General features: G+C 31.8%; 1 protein-coding gene and 1 long non-coding RNA gene across 3 annotated transcripts in view; one reads left to right on the top strand and one right to left on the bottom strand.

Annotated features, from left to right (window-relative positions):
* LOC136026152 (uncharacterized) overlaps positions 1 to 12,862 on the bottom strand; it is a 91,084-nt gene extending 78,222 nt beyond the window's left edge. Inside the window, exon 1 of the long non-coding RNA XR_010617219.1 lies at positions 10,502 to 12,862. This is a non-coding gene — a long non-coding RNA (uncharacterized LOC136026152). The remainder of the gene's footprint in view (positions 1 to 10,501) is intronic.
* On the top strand, positions 12,097 to 19,508 carry LOC136026138 (uncharacterized). Of its 2 annotated transcripts, none has more exons than XM_065702446.1 (2): positions 12,097 to 12,230; positions 14,453 to 19,508. In XM_065702446.1, the coding sequence occupies exon 2, from the start codon at positions 17,216 to 17,218 to the stop codon at positions 18,212 to 18,214; it is 999 nt and encodes a 332-aa protein (XP_065558518.1). In that variant the 5' UTR covers positions 12,097 to 12,230; positions 14,453 to 17,215; the 3' UTR covers positions 18,215 to 19,508. The 2 variants fall into 2 exon arrangements, with proteins under 2 accessions (XP_065558518.1, XP_065558513.1); XM_065702441.1 differs by lacking the exon at positions 12,097 to 12,230 and adding an exon at positions 12,240 to 12,352.
* The last annotated feature ends 380 nt before the right edge of the window (positions 19,509 to 19,888 follow it).

The raw sequence follows: 19,888 nt of genomic DNA, 5'->3' as shown, positions 1-19,888 counted from the left end.
TAAAAATATATATCCATCAGAGCTTAGGCTTGAGCCTAGTCATGGCGCTGGTCATGAAGATCATTTCTTAGATTTAAATATTAATATTTGTGATAATAATAAATTAAGTTTTAAAATGTATAATAAAACGGACGATTTTGACTTTGAAGTGATTAGTTTCCCATTCCCTGAAAGTAATATACACTCAAATATCACATATTCAGCGTTTTTCTCACAGTTACTTCGTTATGCAAGGATTTGTAGTAATTATATTGATTTTAAAAATAGATGTAAAATCTTTAGCCAAAAATTGATATCAAGAGGTTTTTCTGCAAATAAATTAACTTGGCAATTTAAAAAAATTTAGTTTTCATTATAACGAACTTTTAAATAAATATCAAAAGAATTATCTAGAAATACTTAAAGAAATTTTCAACTAATTTCGGAGGTTCGAAAAATGTTGTCACAGGGCCATTTATTTTGAATTGTGTTTCTAATTGAGCGGATTTTCTTAAAAATTAGCCACATGGTAAAGATGAATTCTATAATTGTTTAGTTCATTCAGGTTTTTTGCAATGTGTTAATATTTGTGATTTGTTAAAATTTATAATATTTAGTTTACCTATTGTTGCTAAAGGGAGGGATATATTAACAGGATAAGCTTGTTTTGGTTTTACTTGGTTTGTTTTACATTTGCTGTTTTTTTTTTCATAGGCATGTGTTTTGGGGGTGATACCTGACGCGGGGATGCCATGGATATTCTGTGCTAGCCACAACACTGTGCTGGGTAGAGAATTTAGAGTGGCGAAACCCTATATAGGCCAGTGTATTCTTCTGATGAGCCCTTATGTTGGGTATTGCCTCTGAATTATTTGTCTATATTATTTTTTCTATTGTTTGGTAAATGACGACTTATACTTATTGACGACATGACTGCCTGTCCATGGATCATTCTTTATGGTTGATTGTGTGTGGCTATGCTGTTTGACCTATGTGATTGTATGGATGAGTAGGGTTAAGGCCTCATTCAAGTGCTGGTCTATGTTAATCACTAATTTAGGAAAACAGTCTTCCTTTTCTCCTTCTGTCTCTCTTTTTTTTCGTGTTTGTGCTGTTGCATTGGTGATTTCTCTTTTCATGATATTATTCCAGGTTGGATCCAGTGCTGGTGGAGAAAATTTTTTTTTAGTTTTCTCCCCGACAGACCTTTACCCTGGTTCAGGTTTTTAACCTGATATTGTTAATTATTGGTGAGATGGCACTTATGCAAATTTCATGTTCTTTCATCTTTTTGTTTATGTATTTATTGACCTATTGACCTATTGACCTTGGCATGTTTTTTGGACTTTGATTGTTGGATTTTGATTTGGATGTTGGTTTGTTTTGGATTTATTTTCAATAGCTTTTTATGCAACAAAACACAAATATTAGCCTCGGAACTCGGAACGATTTTTTGAAAGTTAGTCGGTGGAAAAGTCGTTGTTTTCTTTGCCAAGATCATTTTGTCCCACGGACTTATGTTAAAAGTACATTGTATAATAAAAATTTTGCATGCAAGTTACGTGGTAATGTTAATTGTAGAACAACCAATGTAATTTACCTATTAGAATGTAACAAATGCTGCCTACAATATGTGGGGGAAACAACTAATAATATATATAAAAGATTTTCTGGACATAAGACAACAGTTAATAATGAAAAAACTAATAACTATCTATTTCAACATTGTAATAATGGTAAATGTTCCATATCAGATATAACTGTCACAATTTTAGAAAATTTAGAATTAGAAAATTTAAATAAAGAAGAGAAGAATAATAGACTACGTAAACAAGAGGATTTCTGGATCCATACTCTTGGTACAGCTTATCCTTTTGGGCTAAATGATCGTGTAGCAAAATATGGTGACATGTCTCATGTTGTTGTTAAATGTATTGATGGTTTTATGGACCATCCTTCTTTTACTTGTCCTACTAAACGTAAAAAACGATCGAGAGGACATAGGAAAAATAATAGAAAAAATGAATTAGATGTACATATGCTTTCTATAGATCTATGCCAGCTACTTGAATCTAGGGGTATGATTTCTGTAATAAAATGTCTAAATAATTTATCCAAGAGGAATTTAATCAAACTTTTCTGGATTGTTAAGAATAATACAGCTCTTGATTATAATTTTAAAGTAATATGTGATACAATTTGCATTCTAACTAAAACGAAATTTATTTCAAAAAAGAAAAAGTTCGATAAGATTAGTAATAAGGATAACAGATTATATTTACCTATTAATTTTACTTGTAAACAGATTTAAGATATTAATTTACCAGAAATTTTAAATCAGCGGCATGTGAAACAGGCCCTTCCTAGTAATTTGAATTATAATGATAGTCCAGTTTTAACTTATAAATTTTCAAAAACTATTGGGCAAAATATTTTTAATTATAATTTAATACTAAAAAAACTAGATAGTGATATAAATTGGAAACCGGTTTGTAATTGTAAGCAACTTGGCCCATTTGTAAATCCTACTTACAAATATGTTATAACAGGGGACTTGTCAATAATAAAGCAAGATGATCTTCAAATTATAATGAATAAAGGGGCTAATTTCCGTCTTTCTCATCATCTGAAACCATCGAGTGTTCTTGATGGCTTGGAAAATGATTTTGATTTATTTATTGATAAGTGGTGTAAGAAAGAGAATAAAAATAAAGAGAGTTTTCAAAGTTGGAAGAATTTAATTATTAGTAGAATAAGAAATAAAATATATCCTAACTTAAAAAATAGTAACACTAAATCATTATTTTATAATGCGAAGATTAAACAAGCAATTGCTAATCTAAAGAATGAATTTGTAATTGTGCCCGTGGATAAAGCTAATAATAATTTTGCCATAATTTGTCAGAAGCTGTATTGTGATATCTTAAAAAGGGAGTTATGCACAACTAATGTTTACGAAAAGTTAAATATAGAGGATGAGAATTTAATTGAAAAGACTGAAGAAATATTTTTTAAAAATTTTAATATTAAAAAAAATGACAATGATAAAAAGTTCCCTTTCCTATATTGGACTGTAAAATGTCATAAGAATCCCCCTAAACCACGGTTTATTGCTGGAGCAGCTAAATGTCCAACCCGCATTGCTGCTACTGACCTCTCTTTAATTTTAAAGGAAATTGTAAATAAACTTAAAACCTATTGTTCTGGTATTAAAAAATTTTCGAATTTTTTTCCATATTGGAGTGTTAATAATTCACTGCAGGTGATAGATTCTTTACCAATGGTTTCAGCTAAAAGAATTGAGTCTTTCGATTTTGCGACAATGTATACTAATTTATCACTTAAGGTAGTGTTTGATAATTTAAAAACTGTTATCAAGAAATCTTTCCTCTTATCTAGTAAAAGGTTCTTAAAAATAGACATTTATATTAAAAAAGCTATATGGACAAACTGCTTTAATACTACAGTTAACTTGAGATGTTACAGCTTGGATATGATTTTTGAGTTATTGGAATTTTTTTATACAATACTTATATAAGATTTGGGGGTGATTTGTACAAGCAAATTATGGGAATTCCCATGGGGGGAATGCCAGCCCATTTATAGCTGACTTGTTTTTAAGTCAACTAGAATATAAATATAGGATGGATAAGAATAATCCAATTAATTTAAAACATGCTTTGTCAAATAATAAAAGATATTTAGATGATATTTTGGTCTTAAATTGTAAGGATTTCATTGATATTTCTAAACATATATATCCATCAGAGCTTATTCTTGAGCCTAGTCATGGCGCTGGTCATGAAGATCATTTCTTAGATTTAAATATTAATATTTGTGATAATAATAAATTAAGTTTTAAAATGTATAATAAAACGGATGATTTTGACTTTGAAGTGATTAGTTTCCCATTCCCTGAAAGTAATATACACCCAAATATCACATATTCAGCGTTTTTCTCACAGTTACTTCGTTATGCAAGGATTTGTAGTAATTATATTGATTTTAAAAATAGATGTAAAATCTTAAGCCAAAAATTGATGTCAAGAGGTTTTTCTGCAAATAAATTAACTTGGCAATTTAAAAAATTTAGTTTTCATAATAACGAACTTTGAAATAAATATCAAAAGAATTATCTAGAAATACTTAAAGAAATTTTCAATTAATTTTGGAGGTTCGAGAAATGTTGTCACAGCGCCATTTATTTTGAATTGTGTTTCTAATTGAGCGGATTTTCTTAAAAATTACCCACATGGTAAAGATGAATTCTATAATTGTTTAGTTCATTCAGGTTTTTTGCAATGTGTTAATATTTGTGATTTGTTAAAATTTATAATATTTAGTTTGCCTATTGTTGCTAAAGGGAGGGATATATTAACAGGGTAAGCTTGTTTTGGTTTTACTTGGTTTGTTTTACATTTGCTGTTTCTTTTTCATAGGCATGTGTTTTGGGGGTGATACCTGACGCGGGGATGCCATGGATATTCTGTGGTAGCCACAACACTGTGCTGGGTAGAGAATTTAGAGTGGCGAAACCCTATATAGGCCAGTGTATTCTCCTGATGAGCCCTTATGTTGGGTGTTGCCTCTGAATTATTTGTCTATATTATTTTTTCTATTGTTTGGTAAATGACGACTTATACTTATTGACGACATGACTGCCTGTCCATGGATTATTCTTTATGGTTGATTGTGTGTGGCTATGCTGTTTGACCTATGTGATTGTATGGATGAGTAGGGTTAAGGCCTCATTCAAGTGCTGGTCTATATTAATCACTAATTTAGGAAAACAGTCTTCCTTTTCTCCTTCTGTCTCTTTTTTTTTGTGTTCGTGCTGTTGCATTGGTGATTTCTCTTTTCATGATATGTATATATATAATAATATATATATATATATATATATATATATATATATATATATATATATATATATATATATATATATCTATATATATATTTACATATATATAAACATATATATATATATATATATATATATATATATATATATATATATATATATATATATATATATATATATATATATATATATATATATATATATATATATATATATATATATATATATAATAAAAAGAGAAATCATCAATGCAACAGCACAAACACATTAAAAAAAAAAAAAAAAAAAAAAAAGGAAGGAGATAGAAGGAGAAAGGGAAAACTGTTTTCCTAAATTAGAGATTAATATAGACCAGCACTTGAATGAGGCCTTAACCCTGCTCATCCATACAACCACATAGGGCAAACAGCATAGCCATACACAATCAACCATAAAGAATAATCCATGGACAGGCAGTCATGTCAATAAGTATAAGTCGTGATTTACCACACAATAAAAACAGTAAAGACAAATAATTCAGAGGCAACAACCCAACACAAGGGCTCATAAGGAGAATACACTTGCCTATAGGGTTTTTGCACTTTAAATTCTCTACCCAGTCAAGCGTTGTGCCTACCACAGAATATCAATGGCATCCTCGTCTCAGGTATCATCCCCAAAATAAATGCCCATGAAAAAAACCCAGCAAATGTAGAACAATCAAGTAACACTAAAACAAGCTTATCTTGTTAATATATTCCTCTTTTTAGCAGCAATAGGCAAACTAAATATGATAAATTTTACCAAATCACAAATATTAACTCTTTGCAAAACACCTGAATGAACTAAACAGTTATAGAATTCATCCTTACCATGTGGCTATTTTTGAAAAATCCGCTCTATTAGAAACACAATTCAAATTAGATGGCGCTGCATCAACAATTCGCGAACCTCCGAAATTAGCCGAAAATTTTCCCTAAGTATTTCCAGATAATTCTTTTGGTATTTATTTAAAAGTTCGTTATAATGAAAACTAAATTTCTTAAATTGCCAAGTTAATTTATTTGCAGAAAAAGCTCTTAATATCAATTTTTGGCTTAAGATTTTACATCTATTTTTAAAATCAACATAATTACTAAAAATCCTTACATAACGAAGTAACTGTCAGAAAAACGCCGAATATGTGATATTTGAGTGTATATTACTTTCAGGGAATGGGAAACTAATCACTTCAAATTCAAAATCATCCGTTTTATTATACATTTTAAAACTTAATTTATTATTATCACAAATATTAATATTTAAGTCTAAGAAATGATCTTCAAGTCCAGCGCCATGACTAGGTTCAAGAGTAAGCTCTGATGGATATATATTTTTAGAAATATAAATGAAATCCTAACAATTTAAGACCAAAATATCATCCAAATATCTTTTATTATTTGACAAAAAATGTTTTAAATTATTTGGATTATTCTTATCCATCATATATTTATATTCTAGTTGACTTAAAAACAAGTCAGCTATAAATGAGCTGGCATTCCCCCCATCAGAATTCCAACGATTTGCTTGTACAAATCACCACCAAATCTTATATAAGTATTGTATAAAACAAATTCTAATTACTCAAAAATCATATCCAAGCTGTAACATCTCAAGTTAACTGTAGTCTTAAAGCAATTTGTCCATATAGATTTTTTATTATAAGTGTCTATTTTTAAGAACCTTTTACTAGATAAGAGGAAAGATTTCTTGATAACTGTTTTTAAATTATCTAACACTAAATTAAGTGATAAATTAGTATACATTGTCGCAAAATCGAAAGACTCAAAACTTTTAGCTGAAACCATTTTTAAAGAATCTATCACCTGCAGTGAATTATTAACAGTCCAATATGGATTAAAATTAGAAAATTTTTTAATACCAGAACAATAGTTTTTACGGTTATTTATAATTTCTTTTAAAATTAAAGAGAGATCAGTATTCGAATTACTTTTTCCAGCAGGAAATCTTTGTCAGTGGAAGTGGTAATTAAAACCTATTGAGTCCTTATGGAAGGCTAATGGAATTGAAGTATAGTACTTATAGCTGACTTATATCCCTAAAAAATTAACTTAGATATTCTATTCTAAACCTCTGAGATTGGCTCAAACGACCGACTCCGACTAACGACGATAAACTCCTAATTTATTAGTCAATAACATCACTTTTTTGAACAATAGATCATCATTAAAAGATATATTTGAATTTTATTTATTCTGTACCAAACGTCATGATTTTCGTAACAGAATTTTAGATTGCTCGATTTTAATATCTTTAGGTAGGATTGTATCAGGATTTTTGTGTTTCAATGCCAAATTCCGCAGTTTTCGAATTTTCTTCCTTTTTTGATGGCCTCCCGGTTCAACATACAAAATATATGGTCTTTAGCTTAAATATTCGGACACTTTGATCAATATTTTAATTAATGGATAAACACACGCTTAAATTTAAGGGTTCTGAGCCTAAAATCAAACCAAAACCAAACTTGAGGATTTGAAGTGGTTGGCGGAATAGGTTTTGTTGAAAATTGAAAAAAAATTGTACCAAAATAGGAAAAATAACAAAAAGTGATCTGCGTTGCTGCTTATATATCATATAATATGATAGATATATAAGGATAATCTAACGTGTTGACAGTTTCATGATATATAATCTGAACTCGATGTTGAACTAATATGAAAGTTTTCCTTAGAATTACGTAATATAGCCATAAAGGTAAAGGCAGACATCAGTCATTTCAGTCATAATAACTCTACCCAAGAGTAACTGTGATTTCAACACTTTTTTTATCTTTAATTTGTCTTTGATCTTTACTATGATCGTGAATCTTTGGAATTAGGCTTGGAAATAAAATATTGTAAAGCAATCAAAAATAACTAAGGTTTATAATTGGACTGCAGCCATGAGTATTTTTTTCACAACTGTTCTCACTATAATATACCCGAAGTGTAAGCCGTATTCGTTGCATTTTTCCTTGTTATTTTAGTAGGTGATTTTTGTAGTAAAATTGGATTCAAAGTTACTCACAAAAACATTGCATTATCTATGAGAAAACTAAGTATGAAATGTTCTGAAAACTGAGAAACCCGAAACACATTAAGCAAGCATAAAACATTCTAATTACACAAAAAACTGTCAGTTAGCAACACACTATAAAATTAATAAGGCACGACAAAAACATTCTAGACAAAAACATTCTAGTTACACAAAAAACCGTTGGTTAACATCATAGCATAAAATTAATAAGACAAATAATTAAGAAAAATGCCCAGAAAAAATGTATTGAACTAAAATTGTACAGATAAGTAAACCACTAATTATACTCGTAAAGCTTAAAAATTAAAAACACTTTAATAATTTTAACTCATTTATTCTACGATGCATATAACCAAAGAATAGGAGCATAGGGAAACACCACACCCGGTTAGTTTTTGGTAGATAAACTTTCCGAAAGTTACTTATTTATGGATTTGTCCTATTATATAAGATTTTTCTAAACGGCACCCACCTATTTCCTCACTATTTGTATTTTATATTTTTCATGTTGTCTCCTTGTCTCATAAAGCTTATATTTTAAACGATTGTCTACAGTCATCATTGCACAGCTTTTTGTATTATTCTTTGCAGCTAACTCAGAAACGAGCGAAATTAGTTTCTAAGTTTTCATTGAAGTAGAAAAAAACATATTTAGAATTTCACCTCCAAATGCACTAAAAGTAAAAATTCAATTATTTTTCAATGTTCAGAAAAAAATTAGTAAGTAATTTTATTTTAAATTTATCTTTTTAAAACTAAATTCTTATTAATAAGAGTGATATAAAATTAAAAGAACATGTTCTTTATTTTAGGAGGATTTCCCTCCTCAAGCCTTAATCTTTAATTAAAGTTCTATAATGCTTTAGTGCTGAAAATTTAAATATCGAGTAACTGCTCTTGTTTTATCTACCATTGCCATCTAAATATTTAGAAAAAATTCTATTTTTTTAGCAAAATCGCATCAATGAGCCCTTAATTCCATTGCAAACGATATATCCTATTCCATTCCTTATTTGTATCCTATTCCAATTTTGTTTGTTTGAATAGTTGCTCTTAATTCAATTGTGGGGTGGGAGGCCAAAGATAAGTATTTTACCTCTCTTTAGAGTTTTAGTTACTATTAACAATTGTCGTATAATCAGCTTAAGATGGGATGACTTATAGTATTGATTATCTTAATAACTTTATCCTATTAATTTCCAGTTGCTGAGAGCTAACGGAATTTGGAAGCCGAGTATAAACAATAAAAAAACGGGGAAAAAACAAAATAATTAAAGTATTGCTCTGGAAACGCAATAACGGAAAATATTAGCACTTTCTAATATTCCAAAATATAGGCAGAAAGTGTGGTATAGAATATCCTATACTCTTTATTTCCTTGTCCGTATTTCTGGGGGTTGATTCAACATAGCAGGATAAGATAAATGGGCTGTGGGGGTGAAACGATATATGAAGTCAAACTTATGAGACATTTCAAAGTTTCTGAACAGAACATATATCGATATCATAGAACATATTTGATATCATAGGGGTTAGAATAGGGAAGGATAGCAGAAAAAGAGCCGAGAAAGAGACTGATTGTCCTCCTGCAGCTTTTGGCCTTTAAAATAGACACTAGAATTGTCATTCTCCTGTAGACTGAGCCCCCTTAAAGGTTTTTGATACAGTCCCTTTCATTTGGTTTGGGCGGGAAAAACTATTTTAGGCACATTTCTGGTCCTTTTTTGAGCTAAATTAATATTTTTGTGCATTTCACATTTCCTTAACACAAGGTTTACTAATAAGTTTCAAGCTAATATGATAGATTAGTTTGTCCTTTATTGGGCCCTCTTTTTTAGAGGAAGGGTCAATTTCAAAGGACCAATCCTGTGGATAATATTTTATTTATTAGTCCCATTGGCCCGAGGAGTTTCAAAGTGATTGTCCAATTGGCTTTAAGTTTCAAACTTATCATGCATTTGTAATATTTTAGAACACTTAGTTCAATAGTTCATCATTATAAGATCTAAAAATGCTATGAAGTGTCGAGGTATGATTAGACAGCTCGAAATTCCAAATCCCTTTTCTTAGTATAAGCTTTTTTCCAAAACCACTCCAAAATCAAAAACCACAATTTAGGTAAAAAGGATACTTAAATAAACTAGTATGGAAAATACTAGTCTATTTCTATATATAAAAATAAGTTGTTTGTTTGTGTGTTGACTGACGTCATGTTTGTGTGTCGACTGACGTCATTATAAGGAAGGTGGCGCGAAGCGCCACCCCAACAGCTAGTATATACATAAAATTAGTTGTATTATTGTGTGTTTGTCCGCATACGGCGTCATTATAAGTATATAAGGCTTTGTATATGACGTCATTATAAGTATATAATTGGGCGATTCAAAGAGAAATTTCAGTATAAATCCTACAATGGCAGAAGAAACAGCCGAGGAAGCTGCTCAAAGAGTTAACTCAAGGAGAAATTTTAGCATAAATCCTTTATAAGTATAAAGGATAATTTAGTATAAACTTAGTAATAAATTTTACTATAAAGGATAAGTAAAAATTTAGTATAAATCCTACAAGTATAAAGGCCTTTTTCGCTTTCCAAACAAAAACTCTTACCTAAGAATTTTTCCTGTTATCGCATTTCCACCGGTCAAACGAAAAAAGTTAACTAACATTGTAGCGTATTTTCTCTACGAAGTACAATCACTGATAGAGCCTTTTAAAGTGCAACATAAAAACTAGATAGATCCGGTAGATCCGATACAGCTCCGATCCGATACAGCTGAGCTAATTGGCTAGTGTCTATGCTTACCATTAGACTTAAGGACTGCTAATAATTCTAAATCTAAATAACTTTTGGACAAATTGGACACAAAATTCACTAAATAAATTAGAGAAAAAAAAGTTGCGATTATTTGTCGACAATTTTAGTACTAATTATTTTGTGTTACTGCCCTAAGGACCTCTTTAACCTCTAATGGGAGAAAAAATTCATTTTCTTCTTCAAAAACCACTATTTAGATAAAAAGGATAAAAAAAATAAAATATTCTCCCACAGGTATCCATCTAAGGTATATTCTTAGCTAAAAACCATTAAACTATTTTGAAAAAAAGACAATGTCAAAATTTTTAAATTTAAAAAGGTTCTGTTTCGTTTGTTTCAAAACTGCAAATTCTTAAAGGCAGTAATAATTGTTATAAGTATTACTGCGCTGAAAAATGGAAATAAATAAGAAAAGCTCATCAGTTAAATTTGACAACAAATCCCATCTGTAATGATCAAACAATCAGAGTCTTCTGATTCCCTAAGACAACTACAACTTGAAAGGATAACTAAGCCTTATTAAACTGTTTGGGGTCATGGGCCAATTCTTACCTGGTTTCTATTTTTTTAACCTGTTCCCCATTGCTACCAGTAAATCATTTTTTGTTTGCTGCCCTAAGGATCTCTTAGACCCTTTGTTTCGGAATATTCGGCCAAATTATTAAATTTCTTATAAATTTGTCAGCTATCGTTGTCTGTTATCAATTGGAAGGCGGAAACAAGCTTTACCTGTCCAGAACTTAAGTATGAGCTTTTTTTAATAAGAGGGAAAGCACATATCCAAGATTTCAGATAAAATAAGAAGCTTAGGACTTTTTCTTTCTGTGTTTTCACGGAAACTGAGGAAAAGTATGAAACCTCATAAATTGGTAGATTATTTTATGATAACCCAGAAATCACCATCAGCTGTTATGTTTGATAATTGTCATTTTTAAAGATAATATTTCATCAAATTTGATGAAAAATTGAAAATTAATGCACCAAAAATTTAAGAAAGCATGTTCTTAGGCCTAAGAAAACAAATTTGTTTACAGATTATGAGCTTTCATTGAAATTACAGCTATAATGAATATTTTTACAAGTCTTATCACCTGACACTGACAATATATTTTTCTATGTAAACTGTTTCTTTGATGAACTTTTCTGGGTTTATTTTCTCCAATACTTTCGATGAAATTACCCATTCTAGTTCCCCTTAGTCTTGTTACCCATATTATTATTATTATTATTTAGTTTTCGACGAATAATCGAAACTGTTTTTCTCCAATTTGTTTGGTAAATTTTGCCTCCAATTTGTTCAAAAGTTTTGTTAAGAATTATTAGCAGTCTTTAAGTCCTGTTAAAATTGTAAGCAAAGAACATGCCTATCTTACTGAATTCCGGGCACAAAAAAAGAAAGAACATTCAAGTATCGGTAGTAAAGCCCTGAAGGGTCTGTTATCTTTCTATAGATCAATACTAGTTGAGAGGACGTTTTCATCTTATGCATTGACGAAATACGAACATAGAAATGAACTCGATGTAGGTCCAGATTCAATGCTCTACTTTTCAACATTTACTCTAGATTTTAAAAAGCTCAGCTAGAAGATCCAAGCTCAGATCTAACTGAGAAGTAATCATTTTGCTGTTAATAAATGTACCTAGTAAGTTTTCTCTTCATAAATGATCATAAGGATTAAAAAATTAACAATGCGAAATGTTCTGTTAATTTGAAATAACGTTTGAAAATGTACCCAAGTTAGAGTGTTGTTTTCATTGATTTTTTCTTTAAATTTTTATACGGGGTACTCCACAATAGAAATCTTTTTCAAAAGGTTTGAAAAAAACCCTTGGAACCACTGTCTTAAAAAATTAAAACATATGACGAAAAATTGAAAATTAATGCACCAAAAATTTAGAAAAGTATGTTCTTAGACCTAGAAAACAAATTTGTTTACAGATTATAAGGTTTCACTAAAATTACAGCTTTAATGAATCTTTTTACAAGTCTTATCAATCTCGTTGGAATTACCCATTCTAGTTCCTCTTCGTCGTACCCATATCGGGCATTATTTTCCTCCTAACAATGTTACAGTCACTAAATACTTGTCCCTTAATTTATCAAAGGACGAGAATTCAATGCTTACGAGATGTTCCACTTATAGATGCAAATGTAAAACAGTTCAAAATAGGGATGAAACCTTTTAAATGACAGTGAACAGATATAAAATTATTGAACTGGATATTTCGAACACATAATAAAGTGTTAATCATCAGCAGTAAAACTGTTGATTTTACTGCTGATAAAACATCATCAGCAGTTTTACTGCTGATGATGAACACTGTATATGTGTTCGAAATATCCAGTTAAATAATTATGTATCTGTTCACTGTCAATTAAAAGGTTTCATCCCTATTTTGAACTGTTTTACTTTCGTCACGGAAAGGCAGTGTGGTCTTCGAAGTTATCTACATAGATGCAAACGACAGCTTAAACTATGACAGTTTTGAAACGAAAGGAAACAACCCTATTTCAATTGAAAAATCAAATTTGCCCAGTGTGATTATTCACTTTATTATTCATACACTATTTATCTATTATTTTATTCACTTTAATAGTACTCACATCAAACATAAAATGATTCAGAACGATCAATAGTAAGTGTAGTTCATAATTTGCTTATTCCAGTGAAAGTTTCCAAGCCCAGTCCATTCATCATTTATTAAATTTCTAAATTTTTGTCCAAAACATTTTCATTTATTGGTTTTTCCGCAAAATCATTCGTGTTAAATCACTGCGAATGATCAGGGTCTGAAATACTTATCCAAGTTTGGGGTTGATGATAAGACAGGTTTGTGAGGTTTGGCTGAATAGTTGGAGAAGGTGTACACTCTACAACAGGACTCTGGTTTGAAGGTATATATAAAGCTCCATAAATTTTCTTCTTAGCATCCTCTTCAGTGGATGAAATTTCTGGAGTCTCCTGTAAAATAAATGACCATTGATAACCATTAAATAAATTAAAGTAAATAATGCGACTATAATTTTCTTTTCTCACGTATACCTAAAAAGTCAAATTGAATAATAGATTTGGGTACTTATCTATTATACCCATCAAACACAAGTTATTGATCTGACAGAAACGGTTTCTTTCCGTTTAGCGTGAGAGAGTGCATATACACTATAATTTAGATATATTTTAATAAAACATTTTAGTTTGTATTTTGGTTAGGTTAGAAACCATTTAATTTAATGTGTTTTGATCGGCCTGATTTCCATAATTTTCTGATTTAGTTTCCATAGTTTTGTTACCAAAGTATTTTTTTCTCATTATACTTGAGTATATTTAATTAGGATTAAGCTAACTTCTCTTCTTGAGTATGGTGGCTCTAACAAACAGGTTCGGTCGTTTAGTTGTTCGACACACGTAATGAAAAATAATCCTTGTTGCGTCTAAAGTCGAAGTAGCTTTTCCAATTGATATTGTCCCATGAATTCCGTGGAATCATCAGAATACTTGTATTCTATCCAGAATGAACTAGTTTATGCCTAGTCACTTTTCTTTTTTATTTGAGACGTTCATTTCTAATAATCTAAGCCAAAAATATGTTATTCTTGTTGAAAAATTTAATAGTGTGATGTTTCTTCAAAAGTTATAGTCAAAAGTTTGTTACCTTGACGGTATTACTGTGACACAACTTATTTCAAACTCAGCTGAACTTTTATCACAGCTTTATTTACGATTTCAGATGTGCTATTCTAGGTCTATCATCTCTGATCGGTTTTTATTTGGAAGTGATAGTTTTACATTCAAGAAAGGAAAAGATCTCAATCAATAAAGCCGCACAAGCTAATTACTAACGTAGGCTTCATTGTAAGTAGGTTTTTTGAGTATTTATAAGTATTATTTACGAATACTGAGAAATTTACTAATCAAAACTTTTTATTAACAAGGGTGATGTGTCCTCTTTTTATTTCGTTTTCTTTTTCTCCGCTACTTACGGGCCACTAGAACATTATAGAGAGGTCTTTAAAGGCTCATTCTAAAGGAAAGTCTTAAATTTACTCCATTTTGTAATTAACAAAACACAATATATAAAATAAATCTATTTTTGCCAAAACACTACATCTTCTTATATATAATGATGAATAACGTAAAAGCTAACGTACTGTATCTGTATCAAACATACTTTAAAAGTTATCTTTAGTAAGTAAGTAAGTATGACGGCACCAAGCATCCTGATCCAAACCAGTGGTGTAGATGTCCTTTTCGTGGCCTCGATTTTTTAGGTAAAACATTCAATTTGTCACCAATACATTATTTGGTCATAAAATTGCCCGTAAGTGAACATGATAGTTACATTGCGGTAAGACATTCAATCTTATTGATTATATATAGACGTCAAATAACGGGCCATTAACCCCTTTGGGAGATTGTTTTTGTTATTTCGTGGAAATTAATGGAACTTGAACTTGTAAACAGAAGGCTTGCAGGATCTATACAAGATACCAGAGCATAAAAGAGTGTTGTTATTGATGTTGAAAGGAAATATCCCCGTCTATTAGTGTTTAGGCTTATTCTAAATCATAAATTTATAAGAGTAACTACCCTCCCGAATGTTTTGACTTCGTAGATTCCGGGATGAGAATGTAACAGAAATGTTCATAGAAGCGAATCGTCTATAATGAAAAACCACGCACGGATCGAGATGGACTCCGGATTGCACAAAGCTCCTGTTATGAGCATGCTGTTTTTCTTGATATTGTAAAATCTTTTGACTGCGTTGAACATTTTATGCTCATTGCCAAATTAAAAAAAAATCGGTCTAAGAGGACCATTTCATGAATTACTATACTCGTTTTTAAGAGAAATAATTCAATATGTACAACTAGGGGATAATGTTTCTTCAGTCAGTAATGTTAAATTTGGAGTACCTCAAGGATCTGTTCTTGGTCCCCTGGAATTTCTAGTTTTTATAAATGATTTATGCAGAGCTTTTAATATGATTTCGTATAATCTTGACTTTGGATGTGACGAGGAAAAAGTAATTGTCCCGGCTTTGCGGATGACACTCATTTAACTGTGGCAGCAAAAACAGGAATTAAGCTGTTGAGTCGTATTAGTTCTTGTTTGGAGTCTGTATAAAAGTGGCCGAAGATTAATAAGTAAAATTTGAATTATAGCCAATATTTCTTTTTATATTATGGTAGGAGTATAATTGTACGTTGCATGTTCGAGGGTCGGTAAACCTGACAATCTATTTATATGCAGCGACAATTGGACAGCGAAGAATGTTGTATATTCGCAAGTTTTACGCAGTTAATTTGTATTGTATCTATCTATCTATCTATCTATATAAAAACGAGTTGTGTGTATGCATGTTTGTTTGTTTGTAAAAAGAGCGTTTGCATATGACGTCATTATTAGTACATGCGGCTTTGTATATGCACAGACAATGGGAAAGCCAAGAACGTTGTATATTCGCAATTTTTACGTAGTTTACGTAGTTTGAAACACATATATAAATCTATCTATATTCACAGGTGGGACACAGGGACACAACTACAATGGCGCGTAACTAATATGGCGCGAAACGACTTACGCGCGCGGGGAGGCTTGGGGTGGCGTGAAGCGCCACCCCAACAGCTAGTCTATATATATAAAAATAAGTTGTCTGTCTGTGTGTCTGTCTGTCAGGTGACGTCATGTTTCTGTGTCGACTGACGTCATGAAGTTAGTTGTCGTCATTTTTGCTATGACGGTGACGTCATTAAAGATATTTAAGACATATATGTTCACGTAGAAATCTATTAATGTTTAAGTTTAAAATGACTGATGAACTTACAATGGCAAAAGCCGATGAAGATGCTCAAAGAGTCTATGCCAAAAAACTTGCTGCTGATAGAGAAAGTCAGAAAAGAAAGCGTGCCGAGGAATCAAAACAACAGCAAGGAAACAGGGGATTTCGACTTGGATAAGGTCATCAATGCCTACCAGATTTTAGTTAAAAAAACAAAGGCTCGGCGATATGTATTTTATAGTGAAGCTGAAAAATAAAGAAGAAAAAGAAAACTGAAAAAAGAAAAAATGTAAAAAACCAAAAAATACTAAAAAGAAAAAACACTCAAAGATAAATTACAGACCGGGACACAAATGACGACCGGGACAGAGGGAATATAAATAACGACCGGGACACTCAAAGAGAAATTACAGACTGGGATACCGGGACACAAATGACGACCGGGACACAGGGAATATAAATGACGACCAGGACAAGGTATTTAAGAATATGGTTCAAAGACAAATTTTTAATTGTAAGAAGACCGTTGAAAGAGAAATTTCTATTTGTAAAATGACTGAAGAACCTACAATGGCAACGGTACCACCATCAAAGTAGATTACCAGTGGGTTGTTCCATATTCCCCATTATTATCAAAAACATTTAATGCACACATAAACGTTGAATACTGTAACTCCGTAAAGGCAATCAAATACATATGTAAATACGTCAACAAAGGCAGTGACATGGCAGTTTTTGGCTTGCAGCCCGAAATCAAAGATTTCGACGAAATCGTACAATGTCAGGCTGGAAGATACATAAGCAGTAATGAAGCTGTTTGGCGAATTCTTTCATTTCCGATACATGAACGTAGTCCAGCTGTTGTTCACTTTGAGGTACATTTACAGAATGGTCAACGTATTTATTTCTCGGAAACCAACGTGCAGCAAAGAGCCCTGAATCCACCGGATACAAAATTAACAGCTTTTTTTCGCTTTGCAAAAATGATTCTTTTGCAAAAAAAACTGCTGTATACTGAAGTGCCTTCGTATTACACGTGGAATACTAATAATAAAGTATTTGAACGTCGAAAACAGGGTAAGTCAGTCGACGGCCAACCTACCATCTTCAAAGATACCACGATAGGAAGACTCTACACCATTCACCCCAATCAACATGAATGCTTCTTTCTACGCCTGCTTTTGGTGAATGTACCCGGTCCGACATCCTTTGAGTATTTGAGAACTGTAAACGGTACTATACATGACACTTACCGTAGTGCATGCCAAGCTCTGAATTTATTGGAGAATGACCAACACTGGGATAACTGCATCAATGACGCGTGCGAAACGTCAACCCCAAGTCAAATTCGTGCATTGTTTGGCCTCATTTTAACAACTTGCTCTCCATCAGCTCCTACAGAGCTATGGGAAAAATATAAGTCAAAAATGTCCGAAGATATACTCCATCGAAAACAGTTAGAGACGTCATATATGACTTTTGATTTTACATCAGAAATTAATAACTACACTTTAGTTATTATAGAAGATTTGTGCGTATGTATGGCAAACAAACCTCTTCAGGATTTGGGAATGCCTTCACCTAACCGCATCGCTGCTGTTTCGACATGTGTAGAATTGGAGCGTGAACAAAGTTACAGTACGCGTGATCTATTGTCATATGTACAAAATAACATTTCCAAGTTAACATCGGAACAAAAAGACATTTATGATACGATAGACTAAATTTCAGGACGTATACAACTACCTGCTGATGTCTGTAATTTAGTGACGTCCAAAAATGAATTGATTGAAAAAGTATTTCCGAAAATTCTAAAAAATTATAAAATAATAAATGGCTAAGTGAAAGAGCAATTCTCGCACCCAAAAATATAGACGTCCACGAAATCAACAATATTGTTTTGACCAAGATTCGAGACCAGGCAGTCCCTTACAAGTCAGTCGACACAGTTTTGGAACCAAATGAAGCGGTTAATTATCGATCTGAATTTTTAAATTCCATAGATCTTTCAGGGTTTCCACCACAAGTGCTACAACTAAAAATAGGCGTACCAATAATACTTTTAAGAAATATCAACCCACCAAAGCTTTGCAATGGCACGCGACTTGCCGTAAAAAAAAAACAAGGGAAAACCTAATAGAGGCCACAATCTTGACAGGGCCTTTTGAGGGTGAGGCTGTTCTTATTCCTCGCATTCCCATGATTCCAACGGATCTGCCTTTTCAATTTAAAAGATTGCAATTCCCAATTCGATTAGCATTTGCAATCACCATTAACAAAGCTCAAGGTCAATCATTAGAAAAATGTGGTATAGATCTTAATACTGATTGTTTTTCCCATGGACAATTGTACGTTGCATGTTCGAGGGTCGGTAAACCTGACAATCTATTTTTATGCAGCGACAATTGGAAAGCGAAGAATGTTGTATATTCGCAAGTTTTACGCAGTTAATTTGTATTGTATCTATCTATCTATCTATCAAACAGTTCGTGGTAACGAACTGTAGTAAGGAGCGACCCGGCTCAATAGTAACCAAAACTCTAAAAAATGGAATTTTGATACCAATAGCTACATCAAAAGAATCGCATTTTAATGCTGGTTTTAAATATATAAGTTTAATCAAGTTTAGTCTTACCCATCAAAAGTTACGAGCCTGAGAAAATTTGCGTTATTTTAGAAAATAGGGGGAAACGCCCCCTAAAAGTCATAGAATCTTTAAATCACACCATCAGATTCAGCGTATCAGAGAAACCTACTGTAGAAGTTTCGAGCTCCTATCTACAAAAATGTGGAATTTTGCATTTTTTGCCAGAAGGCAGATCACGGATGCGTGTTTATTTGTTTTTTTTTTTTTTTTTCCCAGGGGTGATCGTATCGACCCAGTTGTCCTAGAATGTTGCAAGGCTCATTCTAACGGAAATGAAAAGTTCTAGTGCCCTTTTTAAGTGACCAAAAAAATTGGAGGGCACCTAGGCCCCCTCCCGCGCTAATTATTTTCCCAAAGTCAACGGATCAAAATTCTGAGATAGCCATTTTATTCAACGTAGTCGAAAAACCTTATAACTATGTCTTTGGGGACGACTTACTCCTCCACAGTCCCCATGGGAGGGGCAACAATTTACAAACTTTGACCTGTGCTTACATATAGTAATGGTTAGTTGGAAGTATACAGGCGTTTTCAGGAGGATTGTTTTGGTTTGGGGGAGGGGTTGAGAAGAGGGGGATATGCTGGGGGAACTTTCCTTCGAGAATTTGTAATGGGAGAAGAAAATTTCCATGAAGGGAGAGCAGGATTTACTAGCATTATTTAAAAAAAACAATTAAAAAATAAAAGTGAAAATGCTTTTTCAGCTGGAAGTAAGGAACAGCAATAAAACTTAAAACAAACAGAAATTATT

This window comes from Artemia franciscana, chromosome 1 (genome assembly GCF_032884065.1).
Source record: "Artemia franciscana chromosome 1, ASM3288406v1, whole genome shotgun sequence".
NCBI classification, from domain to species: domain Eukaryota; kingdom Metazoa; phylum Arthropoda; class Branchiopoda; order Anostraca; family Artemiidae; genus Artemia; species Artemia franciscana.
Note: the sequence above shows the minus strand (reverse complement) of the source record. Positions and strands in the feature narration are given on the sequence as shown.